Source organism: Coloeus monedula, assembly GCF_965178545.1.
Source record: "Coloeus monedula genome assembly, chromosome: 1".
Lineage (NCBI taxonomy): Eukaryota > Metazoa > Chordata > Aves > Passeriformes > Corvidae > Coloeus > Coloeus monedula.
This window is the reverse complement of record NC_138781.1, coordinates 158458450-158472690: the sequence shown is the minus strand read 5'-3', so window position 1 is coordinate 158472690 and position 14241 is coordinate 158458450. Positions and strand designations below refer to the sequence as shown.

The following is a 14241-nucleotide window of genomic DNA, read 5'->3' as shown; positions in this document are numbered from 1 at the left end:
ACGCACGTTCATCTTTCACAACAGCAGACGGTGTCATTATCTCCTGACATCCCACTGACTTCATCCCAAATGGGATTTTGACCCTTGTCCCATGGCTATGGATCCTCCAGGCAACTCATCCCCACCAGGGAAATGATTCCTTGTTATTTCAGCCCGTGGAGCCGCACATCCTTGTCAGCTCCAATAATTTTTAAGGTATAAGAGAGGAATTTGGTGCTCTTGGCCAATCTCCCTCCCCTTTTAATCCTCTACCCACTGCTGGCCTGGCTTCACAGCTCCTTAAATCCTGTTGCTCCCACCCAGGGCTCTCTCAGATTCACTCTCCATGTTTCTTTCCTTGTTTTTTACCAGATCTCTTCACGTGGGGGTAGCTTGGAAAACCCACCTGAGAGTTTCTCTCCGGCCTCTGTATGGTGCTTTTTCTTCTGCCTTTGCCAAAGGATCTCCCAATACAAGGTGGTAACATCCAAGTTTAGATCCATAAAATAAATCAGCTGGAGAAGGCACAGAATAACTTTGAATCTATAGCTGTAAAGAGGTGCTTTAACTGTATATGAGAGGTGTTATAGAGTTTGCCTTGCACTCAGACACCTCACTGGTGTTGTTGAACCTCAAACCATTGGCCTTGGAACATTGACCCAGCGTGTCCAGATCCCTCTGCAGAACCTTCCCGGCCTCCAGCAGATCAACATCCCACCCAACTCGGTGTCATTGGTGAACTTCCCGAGGGTGCTCTTGACCCCCTCATCCAGATCATCAATAAATATATTGGACTGACCCCAGTACTGATCCCAGGGGGACACCACTGGTGACCAGCCACCAGCTGGAGGTGGCACCTTTTCCCACCCCTCTGTGGAATCAGACAGTTTTTAACCCGGACAAGAGTACACATTCCCAAGCCCTGGGCTGCCAACTTTTCCAGGAGAATATCGTGGGAAGCAGAATCAAAGGCTTTCCTGAACTCCAGATAGATACATCCACAGCCTTTCCCTCATCCCCTGGGGGGGGGCTTCAGGTCACATTGCACAGCAGTGACCTTGGCTGGACATCGGCCGGCTACACAACACCCACAGCTCTGCTGCAGGCAGAAATAGGTGACTGAGTGAGAGATACCTGACACACACAATTGGTGGAGAAATAACTTTATTTGAGGTGTTTTGCAGATAACATGAACACAAATTTCCTTATCTGGTAGCACTCAAGCTTTGCAAGATTAAAGCAGAAGCCATCATATGGCTCCCAGGGTGCTGGGTGCCCAACACACCCCACTGCTCCTGGTTACAATTCCTGTTGTTAGAGGGGTGCTCCAAGACTTGCTGTGGTCATGGGAGGCCTCTTTGCTCCTCACAATTTGTTGTTGAGGATGGTCCAGAGCACTCCGGCCGCTATTCCTCCCGCCAGCCCATAGCTGGACCTCACACTGCCCACAGCGTTGACATTGCAGAGGTCACTGCTGCAGCAGGAGATGTTCCTGTTGCCCACATTGAAGTCCTGGTAGGATGCATCACATGAGGAATCGCACCCCTTGCTGATGATGCTGAAGAGCCCCACGACCCCTGGGAGGAAAGCAGGACCATTATTACAAGCACTCAGTACAAGCCAAGCCTCATGGAACTGAATAATGGGATGCTGTTCTTATCTGAGCTCGTTCCTTGGGAGGAAAATCGGAATCACAGAATGGCTTGAGGTGGAAGGGACCCTCAAGATCATCTCATGGGCAGGGACTTGCACTAGACCAGGTTGCTCCATGCCCTATCCAACCTGGCCTTGGACACTTCCAGGGATGGGGCAGCCACAGCTTCTCCGGGCCCCACCACCCTCAAAGTGAGGAATTTCTTCTTAATATCCCATCTAACCCTGCCCTCTCTCACTGTGAAGCCCAACCCCAAACATCTTTGTTGCACGGAGCCTTTCAACACCTGGGAAATTATGGAAACAAGGCTATTCCCATTTCAGGAGGCAGAGTTATTGTTTGATTTGTTTCTGAGCGGCACAGCCCATTTTTTTGGTCAGTTTTGGCAGCTGCTGGTTACCAGCAGATTTTGACCTCCAGGAGATCCGATCCATTCTCCTCCAGGAGATCTAAAATCCATTCTGGGCACCAAATCTTTGCCATGTGCAATAAATAAGGAAGAGTTCTACAACATCTTGGCTCTCCTGCATGTGAATGCCATGGATTTGCACATTCCCAACCAGGATAATTCCTACTGGCGGTATCACATCTACTGCCTGACAGAGAGAAGGTTCAATGTGCCACTGATGCGTTTTGTGCCCCAGGTCTAAGAGCAACTCAGCTGTCAGCACAGATATGGACAGGGCAAACCAGATCTAGAATGGGAAGATAAAATCCTAATTTTTCAAGGTTCCCCACAGACACAGAGATGAAATTCTGTCATTTTCATTGATTTCACCTCAAATCTGTGCTTTCACGACCAGGTTGGACCAGGCTCAGCCCCTCCCATTTTAATTCATGTTTGCAAATATTGCAAAAAAAATTAACCATTGCCCTTGCAAGCAAATAATTTTTGGTGTTGTGAAAGAGAAATAAACCTAATTTTGTGCAGGTGAAACACATTTGCACACTGAGGTTTGCTGGCCCAAACCAGCTGGTGTATCCAAAGTGGGTGAGCCTGGATGGGACACCTGAGGCTGGGAAGATGTTTGGCTCCAACATCCCAACTAATTCATTTTCCACCCCCACTTTTCCTTACGGATCACGTCTGTCTTGCACATATTCTTCTCTTCACACTCCATCTTCTTCATGCACTTGGAGTTGCTGAGCTGGGATGAGCAGCTGTAGCACTGCAAAGATGAACCTGCAAGAGACCAAGAGAGGTTAGGAGAGAAATCAAGGAATTATGGAATGGTTTGGGTTGGAAGGGGCTTTAAAATCATCCAGTTCCACCCCTCTGTCATGGGAAGGGACAAATTCCAGTTGACCAGGTTGCTCCAAGCCCCATCCTACCTGGCCTTGGACACTCCAGGAATGAGGCAGCCACAGCTTCCCTGGGCAGCCTGATCCATTTTTTCACCACTCTCATTATAAAAAATGTCTTAATTATAGTCAACCTCAATCCACCCTTTTTTATTTTTTAAAAATTACCCTTCATCCTATCCCAACAGGACCTCCTAAAAATTTATCCCCAACTCTCCTGGAGCCTCTTTAGGCACTGAAAGGGGCTCTGAGGTCTCCCCAGGGTTTTCTCTTCTCCAAGTTGAACATCCCCAGCTCTCCCAGCCTGGCTCCGGAGGAGGGAGGCTCCAGCCCTCGAAGCATCTCCATGGTCTCCCCTGGATTTGCTCCAGCTGTTCCATGTCCTTCTGATGTTGTACCCCAGAACTGGACCCAGTCCTGCAGAAGGAGGAACAATTCTATACCTCTCATGTATCTTCAATCTACCCAAAGCTCTCCAGAGAACTCAACCAAGTGTTTGCACTGGGAAACCGGACCATTCCTGGGCATCCTCAAAGGAAGATATCTCCTCTGCTTCGGAAAAAAAAAATATTTTTTTCCATTTTTTTATGGATTATAATGCACCTGGTTGAGGTGGGAGTCAGGTTTGGCAGGTGCTGAAGATATTTTGGATGTAGTCAGTGCAGTGCGGGAGCAAAAAGAGAGCAGATGGAGCTGGGCTTGAAGAGAATAATGGAATGGTTTGGGTTGGATGGAATTTAAAGATCATCTCATCAGGGACACATCCCTCTAGACCAGGTTTCTCCAAGCCCCATCCAGCCTGAGGGATGGAGCAGGATTCTTCAAAGTCTCCTCGCATTGTCTCAGTTCTGAACTTGTGACTCTCACTCTCCATCTCCCCCTCTTCGAAAGCAAAGTTCAAACATGACTTTCACCCCTCTCTGACCACCCTGTTCCTGCTCCCTCACGGAAATGTCTCTCCATAGGGGATGGAAATCAGTGCTGGCAACACCTGCTGGGCTGTTCTGTGCATCCAGCAAAGGCAGGATAAACCTGACAGTTCCCAAGTGTCCAGCCCTGGTGACAAATTGTCCCCAGAGGAGTGAGCTTGTGGTGTAATTACCTGTTCCTGTCACCTACTTGTGCCCCAGGCTGTCACTGGAGCCTTGCAAGTGTCAGTTAATGTTAATATATATGCATATATTTCCTTTAGATCACCAAACCTGTATCATGAATCCCCCAATTCAGTTGCATAAAATACTCTTTTAGGACACTGAAAACCCCTATTTAGAAATTAGGGATTGAAGGAATTAATTTGAGGCACTTGGTGTCCCTCTGTCTAAGACACTCCGGTGTAGACGACTGATGCAGTCACAGAGGTGAGGAGCCAACCCCCAATTTGTCTGAGTGCTGCACTCTGTTCTCCCATTGTTCTGACTTATAATGCCATAAAAGTCAAATTTTGAGTGCTCTGATGGAAGCTGGCAGAGAGAAAGGTGTGCGGACCGTGCAAGACCCTTCACAGCTTATTCCTTAGGCATCCTCTGCTGATTGAAAAACTGCTCAGATTTGATTCTTCTCTTCACTGGTAATAGGGAAAAGCTGCTTTAAGCCCTTTTTTATTTTTTCTCAGTGAAGCTATAAAAACAGGAGGGTGTGCAAAGTCCACCCATCCACTCTATAAAATAACACATCATGGCACTGTTGTTTTTACTGTCTTACACAATTCTGGAAATCTGGATGGTGTCAGGGTCTGCTTTTGAAAGGAAAAGTCAGAAGAAAATTTTGGAGGAAAACTTTGCAGAAATATTGCAATTTTGATAGCCTGGGAAGAAAGAAAATACCACCCCCCCCCCCCCCCCTCCCTGCACTTAACCCCTCCCCTACTCCCTTAACTGTGTGGTCTGGTTTAAAAAACTTGGATTTTGATTAATTCAGGATTTCTCTTTCCTGGAAGCTATGAGGATTCCACCATCCCCAGGATGGCACTGTGCATTTTTCCCACTCAACACCCATCCAAAGGGATATATCTTGGGATGACCATGTGCCAACATCTCTTCCCTCCCTTCCAAACCCCACCACAAATCCTTCTCCCAGACTGAAGATCTGCAGGAAGGGCTGGGGGGTGGATCCTTTTCGGGATCTTACCTGAGTCCACGCACAGGAGTGCTCCCAGCAGGAGCACAAGGAAAGCCTTCATCTTGGAATAACCTCTCTGGGGCTGCCTCTGGGTAGTTGTCCCTCCTGGGGCAGGTTATATATCCAGGGAGGCAGGGCATGCCCACAAGGCCATCCCTGAGAAGGCACCTGAGGGAGCTGCTGGCTGGACCAAGGGAGGGGTTGCTTTGTGTGTTGGGATATTTGTGTTTGGTGCCTCTCCTGTTTCCCTGCCACTCTCTGGGCTCCCCTCCACCGCTGCCACCCCCGCCTTCCCTCCTACCCTTGGGCAAAGTGCTCACAGGAGTGGAAAAAGCCCCAAATTCTTCTGAACAAGGCCAGCCTTATGCATTTCTTCAGAGTCACTGAGGCTGCAGTGGCACCCTGTGAACGAGGCTCTCCACCCCCATGCCACCCTGAGTGGAGCCATTGTGTTTAAATCGGGGACAAAATGTTCTTTGAATCAACAACTTCGGGTATTTATCTGCCTGTGTGAGCAGATACTTGTGATAACAAGGTATGTGGTAGGGAGGTATGTGGGCAAATTAAAAGTGCATTGGCCTTTCCAGGTATTGAGGAGTTCATTCGGCCTCATTTGCATTTGTTTTCTGTTGAAAAGCAATGGCCAACTCCTTTTTGATGTTTGAAACCCAAGGGACTTTGTGATGGATTTATTTTGAGATGTTTCATTTGTGACTTGGTTCTCTTTGTGTCCCTCTTGTCTGGCAGAGGCTGGGTACAAGTTTGGACACTTGACTCATAGTAGACTCAATGTCAACAACCCAGGCTTGTCCAAAAAATGCCACTTCTCTGTCACAGACAGGGTGAGTTCAGCCACATTCCAGCCTCAAGTGCGAATGTTTGCTCTCGTGGGTTGAGCAGAGTCCTCTCCCATTCCTCACATCCTGTGACCACTTCTCAGGACATGCCAGGGCAAAAGAAAACAGGGTTTTTTTGCTAAATTCAATGTTTAATTAATTTATTTTTTTCCTGGGATCCCAGTGCTGTGCATTTCTTTCCTTTAGGGATTTATTCTCATGCAGGAATTTTTCCAAATTGAAAGGAAGGTGTGCAGGTGGGTCATTGATCAGTGGCTGTGGGGTGAGAGGTAGACAATAAAACTCCTGCCCTGATTTATGCCAGTGGAGAGTCTAGTGGGGGAGATGATTTGAAAATCCTGGTTCCTCCATGGGGATCTTAACCACTTCCACTTGGACTCTTCTGTGTAAAACACACCTAAAAAAACATCCCAACACCTTCTTTCTGTGTCTATTGGCTTCTGCCTCATCATATTTTAACAGACCAGATCATTTATAGTCAACCTTTATGGATAAAAAAAGCCAGTACTTTTTTTCAGGCTCTGGAGTTCCTCATTCAGAGCTCTTTAAGGCTATTTTTCTTTTTTAATCCCTTAGGATTGTCCCTGTAGGGTTTGGCTTTTTGTGGTAGGGAAGAATAGGGCCAAGGGGGAAAAAACCCTCCCTATCAAATCCCCCAAGGCCTGGAATTAAATATTTCTTTAAAAAATCCTTGATAAGGAATAAAACTCTTTCCATCTCTCCCAGGGCCATTATTTTTATTCTTTTTCTAGCATCAACCAGAAAACCCCAAACCTTGTGGTGCTGTAAGAGAATCTGACAGCTGAGAGCTTCTACATCCCCCAGTCCTGCTGGCCTGAGGCCGTGTGAGATCCCGGGAATTCCTGTATCATTACATGAATTGTTGATTCTCACTGTTTTTTGGGAAATTGAAGTGCAATTCCTGCTCGACTCCTGAAGATGGCAAACGTGTCCCGTTATAATTCCACGTGCATTAACACACACTTATCCATAGGATTGGGTGTACATGGTGGTGTTTTCTTTTCCTGAGGTTATTAAATTCCCAATTCATCTGCCTTCATGGAAAAGACCATCAATTCCCTCTGGGAATCTCACGATGCTTGCAAATCACTTGGAGTTTGTTTTTTTTAATACTGTTTTTGCTGTCACTGCTGATTCCTGATAGAGCCGGGTCTGGAGCTCTTTGTTTGGGAAAAGGGGAAACAGGAGTTGATTATTTGCTCTATCCTGGTTCTGGATTATTTGTTCCTGCCTGGTTGGGAAAACGGTGATGGATCATGGTACAGACCGTGGTGTCATGGATCACATCGAGGAGTGGCCATGAGCTGGATATTCGAGGAAAAAAAAGTGAATAGGTAAAATCTGGACAGAAAGACATCAGAAGGAAGTTTCTCCAATTTCTTGGACATCTGGAGGGAAGCCTGTAGGATGACAGAGTCTTAGAATCACAGGATCATGGAATGTTTGGGTTGGAGGGGTCTTCCAGATCATCTTATTCCAACCCTTTGCCATGGGGTCCAAGCCCCGTCCAACCTGGCCTTGAACACTTCCAGGCATGGGGCAGCCACAGCTTCTCTGGAAAACCTGTGCCAGGGCCTCCCCACCCTCCCAGGGAAAAACTTCCTCCCAATATTCCATCTAGACCTCCCCTTTTTCATCTTAAATCCATCAGCAGAAGAGAAACAAAAAACCCCAAACAAGCAGAACCCGTCATAAGGAAATGAAGCTGAAGTTCTACACACTCATCCCAGCTCCTGGATGAACTGCAGCCCTTGGAACAGCTGGATCACCAGGAGATCCTCCGCATTCTCCAGACTCTGAGCTCAGACTTCTTCTTCTTCAGACACCTTAATTCCAGCCAGGATTAAGGGCAGGAACAAGAGGAGCTGCTGTCCAAAGCTGCCTGGCCCTGAGGAGGGGTCACTGAGTTGTTTTCTCAGCATGGTCCTGCCTGCCTGTAACTCCTTTCCAGGATATTCTGAAGTCTCTGTGTGCAGTTAAAATGGTATGCAGAGGGAATTTTATTGGCTTTTCCGCTCCTGGATGGTGTTTAACAGGGAGCTGATGCTGCCTGCAAGTCTATTCACGCTGGGGGAATTTGGGATATTAGAGGAAGGGAATTGAGTGACCAATTTCAGGCATCCAAGTGGGAATTTTTTATGACTTTTCTTGGGAACACCGCCTCAGGAATACTCAGCTGTCCCAAATCAGAATGGGTGGGGAATAAATGAGGTTGAGTCACCAGGTGGGAGTGAGGCAAATCTCATTATGGACTTTTCTGCAAGGACGGAAGTGTGGATCCCAAATGAGGCATCGGATTGGGTATTCAGGATAACAGAAGAATTGATAAGGTGAGAAAAAGATTTCAAAAGGAGGAGGTATAGAGCTGTTTCCAGAGACGGATGGATGGATGGATGGATGGATGGATGGATGGATGAAAGAGTAGGTTTACATTGGATATTGGAAAGAAATTCTTCCCTGTGAGGGTGATGAGGCCCTGGCACAGGTTGCCCAGAGAAATTGTGGATGTCCCATCTCTGGAAGTGTCCAAGGCCAGGTTGGAGCAAGCTGGGATAGTGGAAAGTGTCCCTGCCCATGGCAGAGGGTTGGACAAGATGTTCTTGAAGGTTCCTTTCCACCCAAACAATTCCATGGTTCTATGGAAAGACACAGAATGTTCCTTTTCTCAGCCTAAAATATTTCTCCCCCATCTCCCAGCTGTTTTCCACTCTCCTGTGCCATGTCCTGCAATGGACATGAACGTTGCTGATCCAGCAGCAGGAAAACTGATTCCAGCTGCTCCAGAGGTGCCCTTGGCTGCCAGCAGAGAGAGGCTCCAGCTCCCACATCTGTAGCTATTTAATACTGTTCCATGTCATGGTCCAGCTCCCACTCCAAGGATTTATATCCAGGTTTGCTCTTCAAATGAGCTTCGGAGCACATGGATGCAAGGCTGGGATTCCTGCTGAAATTCCAGCAGCAGGGACTGGAACTGCCACTAGGAGCAGAGAGGATGCAGAAAGGTGTTTAGGTCTCTGTAACTCAGGGACAGGGCTGCTCAGGGACCTTTGGCTTGAGCCTCCCTTTCTTTGTGCCTCTTTTTCCTCCAACACCAAACAGGGCTTGGAATTCCTGCATCCCAAGGGAAGTTTTTGGGATCTGCGGGTGCCCACAGGTACAATCAGGGAGCAATGCAAAAGTTTAACGAGCAAGGCGCTTGTTTGACCTTGAATATTTCTCCAAGGGTCTTGGCACAGAGCGAAACATCCAGCGATTCCCATTTGGGATTTCCGATTTGCGGAGCCATCCTGACCAGCCCTGGAGAAAAATTCACCTTCACATCCCACACATTCCTGCTGACAACCATGAAATCAATGCCTGGCTGCAAATAAATCCCACCACGGTGCTGATCTTGTCTGCGGAGTGAGGAGTCGATGGAGAAAATTCCAGGGGCTGCAGGGATTGGAGATTCCCATACGATGGTGCTGTTGCCACATGGCTGGAGCCCAAACCTCTCCCAGCATGTGGGAGCAGCCCCAGATTGTTTGTTTAAAAATCTCAGCAACTTCAGAGCACCAAAAATGCATTTGACTTTTTTTTGTTGTTATTTTGCTAATTGCTGAGCTCTTCTGCTTGGAAAAGTCTTGGAGTGTGGGATCCCTGCCAGCTCCTGCCGGCGATGCCTGGCGCATCCTGGAGTTGTTTGTGGGGAGAAAGGAGAGCATTTTCCTGCTCCCACGCTTTGGAGTTGGGGTGAAGGGTGGGGAGAGAAGCCTGGGCTGGGACCACAAAGAGGTTCTGTGCTTGTGCTACCCTCACGAAAAACTTTCTGACCCTTCCCTTACCAGGCGTTGCAGCTTCCTGTGTACAAATGTGGCAAAATATTGGAAATACAGGCAGGAAACCTGAATTTCCTGGGACCACACAACAGATCTCAAAGCAGGACCCTCAATCACCCTTGCTGCTTCCCAGTCTATGAGCTTTTCCTTCCATCAGGAAAATTAATTTTCCTGGCCCCACCAGAAACCACAGAATATGGATGGGGAAGACCCTGAGATTTCCAGTCCAGCTGCTGCAGGAGGAAACACAGAAGCACAGAAGGATTTTAGGTGGAAGGCACCTTCAAGATCATCCAGTTCCAATCCCCTGCCATGGGCAGGGACAACTTCCACCAGACCAGGTTGGTCCAAGTCCTGTCCAACCCTGGCTTTGAATCCAGAGGGTAGAAAAGGGTGTATCTGGGGCCAGATATGACCAGCAGGGACCATGGCTCCCTATGTGGCCACAGCTGCACTCAATCCACAGCCTCCTGGTCTCTCCTTTCCCAGAGAATCACGGAGTCCTTCAGGTTGGAGAAACCCTCTGAGATCATGGAGTCCAACCATTCCCCCAGCACTGCCAAGGCCACCACAACCCCATGTCCCAAAGTGCCACAACCACATGTTCTTTAAATCCCTCCAGGGATGGGCACTTCATTGCCCTGGGCAGCCTGTTCCAACCCATCCAGTGAAGAAATTTTCCCTAATACCCAATTTAGACCTTCCCTGATAACTTCAGGCTGTTTCCTCTGGTCCTATTCCATGGGAGAAGAGATCAATCCCCACCTCAGCAGGGCTTTGGCCCTTTTAATTTTTCCCTGCATAACTTCATGGCATCCTGAAGTCCTCCTAAGTTGTCCCCCCCTCATGCAAAGGTCATAAAATCACCTTTTTTGTCCATCCTGCCCTTAGTCTGTGGTCAGTTCCCATAAGTAGTGGTGCTTTCCCAACATTAACAAGGTTTTGGGAAAAATCTTCTGCGCAGAAGGAGCTCATCTCATGAACTTATACATGGGGAAAATGTTTTCTTGAGGGAACATTCTTGTCCAGGCTTTTTTTGTGGCTTGGTTCAGAATTTGTTGACAAAGTGTTGGGAAACAGGATTTTGTGGGCAAAGAAGAACTCTGCAGAAATAATAAAATTATTTGAAGTCCGGAATGGATTTTGGGATCAAACGCAGTTATGGAGAGCAAGATCCATCTAAACCAGTGAGTTTCCACTCGGGACATGCAATTAAGATACAGGAGATACAGGATCAGTCCTTTAAAGTCAGGTTTCCTTTCCCTGGAGCAGATGCTACTCTTTTTACAGAGGCAGGAATTCTGATAACACTTGTCTTTGTCCCTCTGCTTAGAACTGTTCCACTTTGTGTTAACTAACTACAAACTAATTGGGCCGGAGAGATGCAGTAGCGTGAAGCAATTTGATTTTGATGAATTGGCAATTTCTTACAAAAACTATTTCATTAAAAAAGTGTTGTTGTTTTTTTTCCCTTGGCTGCTTTATGAAGTGCTCTGATGCTTAGGTCAGCAGAAGATGAGTTGCACAAATCAGGAGAGATAACGGGAATTCTGATTAATATCTGTCATTTCCTCCTGATTTAACTGTTAAGCTGGAAAATCAATTGGAAAAATCAACCCTCAGTTGCTTGAAGTCATTAGGAATTTGCTTATTTGACAGTACAAGGGGGAAAGGCTTCAAGGTCCCCTCGATAAAGGGCAGATTTAGATGGAATATTGGGAAGGAATTCTTCCCTGTGAGGGTGGGGAGGCCCTGGCACAATTTGCCCAGAGAAGCTGTGGTTTCCCCATTCCTGGAAATGTCCAGGACCAAGTTGGATGGGGCTTGGATCAACTTGGCACAGTGGAAGATGCCCACGGCAGGGTGTTGGAAGTGGATGATCCCGAAGATCCCTTCCAACCCAAACCATTCCATGATTCTGTGATATGCCCAGGGGAGGCCTGGTCAGAAGAGCTTGGGACATTGTCAAACTTGTCCTAAATCCAAACCTGAATTTGATCAAACAAATTGGATTGCCAACTAATTTTTTGGCTAAATCTTTACTGATTTACAGGAGCTTGGCTACTAATTAGGCACTACCTTGCAGATGGTTGTGTTTTGTCAGATTCTTAACAATAAATGGACACATAAAAGGAAAAACAAAATCTTATTGTGTGATTCAAAGCTGCTCCCAGCAGCTCCATTTTTGATTTTGTCGCTGGAATGAAATCATCCCTCTCAGCTCCCCAGGCAGGAGTCAGGGATCCCTTCCCCTGCCTGACCTTTACAAATTGTACATTCTGCTCAGCTGTGACCTTTTCTGAGGTGCCACAGATCCCGAGCCCAGAGGTTTTGGGATCGATAGCACAGCCAGCACTGAGCATGGAATTAACAGCTGCCTTGTCAGTCTCTCCAGCAAAAAGTGGGATGCCAAAGGATGGACAGGAATATGTCTGGGATTAAACAGACCTGATAGGATGGAAATGGAGGAGACAGATTTACAGACTCTGCAGCCTGGGCACAGCCAAAGGGTGCACTTTTCAGAATGGTTTGGGTTGGAAGGGACTTCAAAATCATCTCATTCTATACCCTGCCATAGGCAGGGACACCTCCCACTATCCCAGGTTGCTCCAAACCCCATCCAACTTGGTCTGGAACACTTCCAGGGATGGGGCAGCCACAGCTTCTCTGGAATTTCTGTTCCAACCCCTCCCCACCCTTCCAGGGAAGAATTTCTTCCCAGTATCCCATCTAACCCTGCCCTCTGGCAGTGGGAAGCCATTCCCTGTGTCCTGGCAATCCATTGCCTTCTCCAAAGTCCCTCTCCAGCTCTCCTGGAGCCCCTTCAGGCACTGGGAGAAGCTCTAAGCTCTCCCTGGAGCCTTCCTTTTTCCAGGTGAACATTCCCAGCTCTCCCAGCCTGGCTCCAGAGCAGAGGAGCTCCAGCCCTTGGGACAGCTCTGTGGCCTCCTCTGGACTTGTTCCAGCAGCTCCAAGTCCCTCTGATGCTGGACCCCAGAGCCAGATGCAGTGCTCCAGGTGGGGTCTCATTGGAGCAGAGGGAGAGAATCTTCCCCCTTGACCTGAAATTTTGGGAATGAATGAAGCTGAATTTCCCATGCACGTGTCCCCTCAATCCTCTAAGCTCCCAGTTCTCTGTTCTTTTCCCCTGCCTTTGGGCTCCTTACCAGGATTCCCTCCTCTTTGGTTGTGCAAAAGGCATCACTAGGGGATGGATTTTCCTGTTGTCCACCTGGCTTCTGCTTCTAGGAGTGGTTGAGGAGCTGAGATACTTTTGTGGGACCCCTCATTTTGGGGTTTCTCCCCTTTTTGACTAATTTTCACAAAAAATGAGATTATTTCTAGAGCTTTGAGAGCTTTCTCCTCATTTAATTTGCTTGAACCTGGGCAGGGTGATGTTCAGTCAGACCCATGGGCAGACAAGTGGATGGATGGAGGGATGAACAGGGATGGAGCTGCATTAACCGTATTTCCATAGACCAGGTTAAACTGTAGGAACAGCATCCAGAGGTGAAGAAAAAAAGAAAGAAAATGGAAAAAAAAATCAAAATAAATGTCAAGGATCCCAACAAAATATCAAGGATGATATAATTGCTGGTCAGGGAATAGTAGGAATGGTAATGGGAGCTCTTCCTCTCTTGTGATCCACAAATCCTGTGTGGATAAAAAGTCAGGAGATTGGGACCATCCTGTTCTTCCCATTTTGATGGCTCAAACTGGATGGACTTTGGCTAATTTTTCTTCCCTGCACAAAGCAAGGTCGTTTGCTCTCAGGGGCATCGCCGCCTGCCTTGAATTAATTTTCTATTAATTACTGGAATGATTTGAGCGTGGATAAGCTGCAGTTATTTTTAGCAGTCAGACTGCTTAGACTTTGGAGAGAACTACCTGGGGAAGTTGTGGGGCTTCTGCTGATTGGGAAGGAGAGAACAACCATTCCCAGTTGGATCAAAGTGTCCATCTGGGTCATGAGCCTCTTCTGACACTGCTCCTTGGTGGTTTCACAGGGAAAATAAAAGATTTCATCCAATTTCCATCCCAGAAGTGTTCAAGGCCAGGTAGGATGGGGCTTGGAGCAACCTGGTCTAGTGGTAAGTGGCCCTGCCCATAGCAGAGGTTGGAACAAGGTGGTTTTTAAGGTCCCTTCCAACCCAAACCATTCTGGGATTCCATGATCTCACCTGCACCTGGCATCCCTGATGAAATATCCCCTCAAAAAATGGGCAGGGACATCCTCCACACCTCCTGACCCTTTATTGCTGTCATTTTTTCCCACTAATCCAGGCATTTCTTGCTTTCCTTGCTCACCCTGCCCTGCCATAATTTGCTTTTTTTCTCTGTGTAAAGAGAGCTGAGGCACCAGTTTGGCTTTAAAGCCATTTGCTTTTACGTATTTCCCTGTGAATTCTCTTTTATTTCCTCCTCTACCTTTTTTTCTACATCTTTTTATTTTAATAACACTCAGTGTTCAGGCCCCCAAACTGTCTGGTAA

At 47.4% G+C, this 14241-nt stretch overlaps 1 protein-coding gene across 1 annotated transcript; it reads right to left on the bottom strand.

The window, feature by feature from the left end:
- Positions 1–1294: 1294 nt before the first annotated feature.
- On the bottom strand, positions 1295–5193 carry LOC309581641 (prostate stem cell antigen-like). Its single transcript, XM_082296345.1, has 3 exons — positions 5063–5193; positions 2712–2816; positions 1295–1556 (listed from the first exon to the last, which is right to left on the bottom strand). Exons 1-3 carry the CDS (start codon positions 5112–5114, stop codon positions 1345–1347), a joined length of 369 nt encoding a protein of 122 aa, XP_082152471.1. The 5' UTR covers positions 5115–5193; the 3' UTR covers positions 1295–1344.
- Between the last annotated feature and the right edge of the window lie 9048 nt (positions 5194–14241).

What these genes read in the sequence shown, in the direction of transcription:
- LOC309581641 (XM_082296345.1), bottom strand. Translation starts at nt 5,114, where the DNA reads ATGAAGGCTTTCCTTGTGCTCCTGCTGGGAGCACTCCTGTGCGTGGAC. An exon ending in ACTCCTGTGCGTGGACTCAG is followed by an intron (nt 2,817 to 5,062) that starts GTAAGATCCCGA and finishes GGTCTCTTGCAG; the next exon opens with GTTCATCTTTGCAGTGCTAC. An exon ending in GTGCAAGACAGACGTGATCC is followed by an intron (nt 1,557 to 2,711) that starts GTAAGGAAAAGT and finishes CTTTCCTCCCAG; the next exon opens with GGGTCGTGGGGCTCTTCAGC.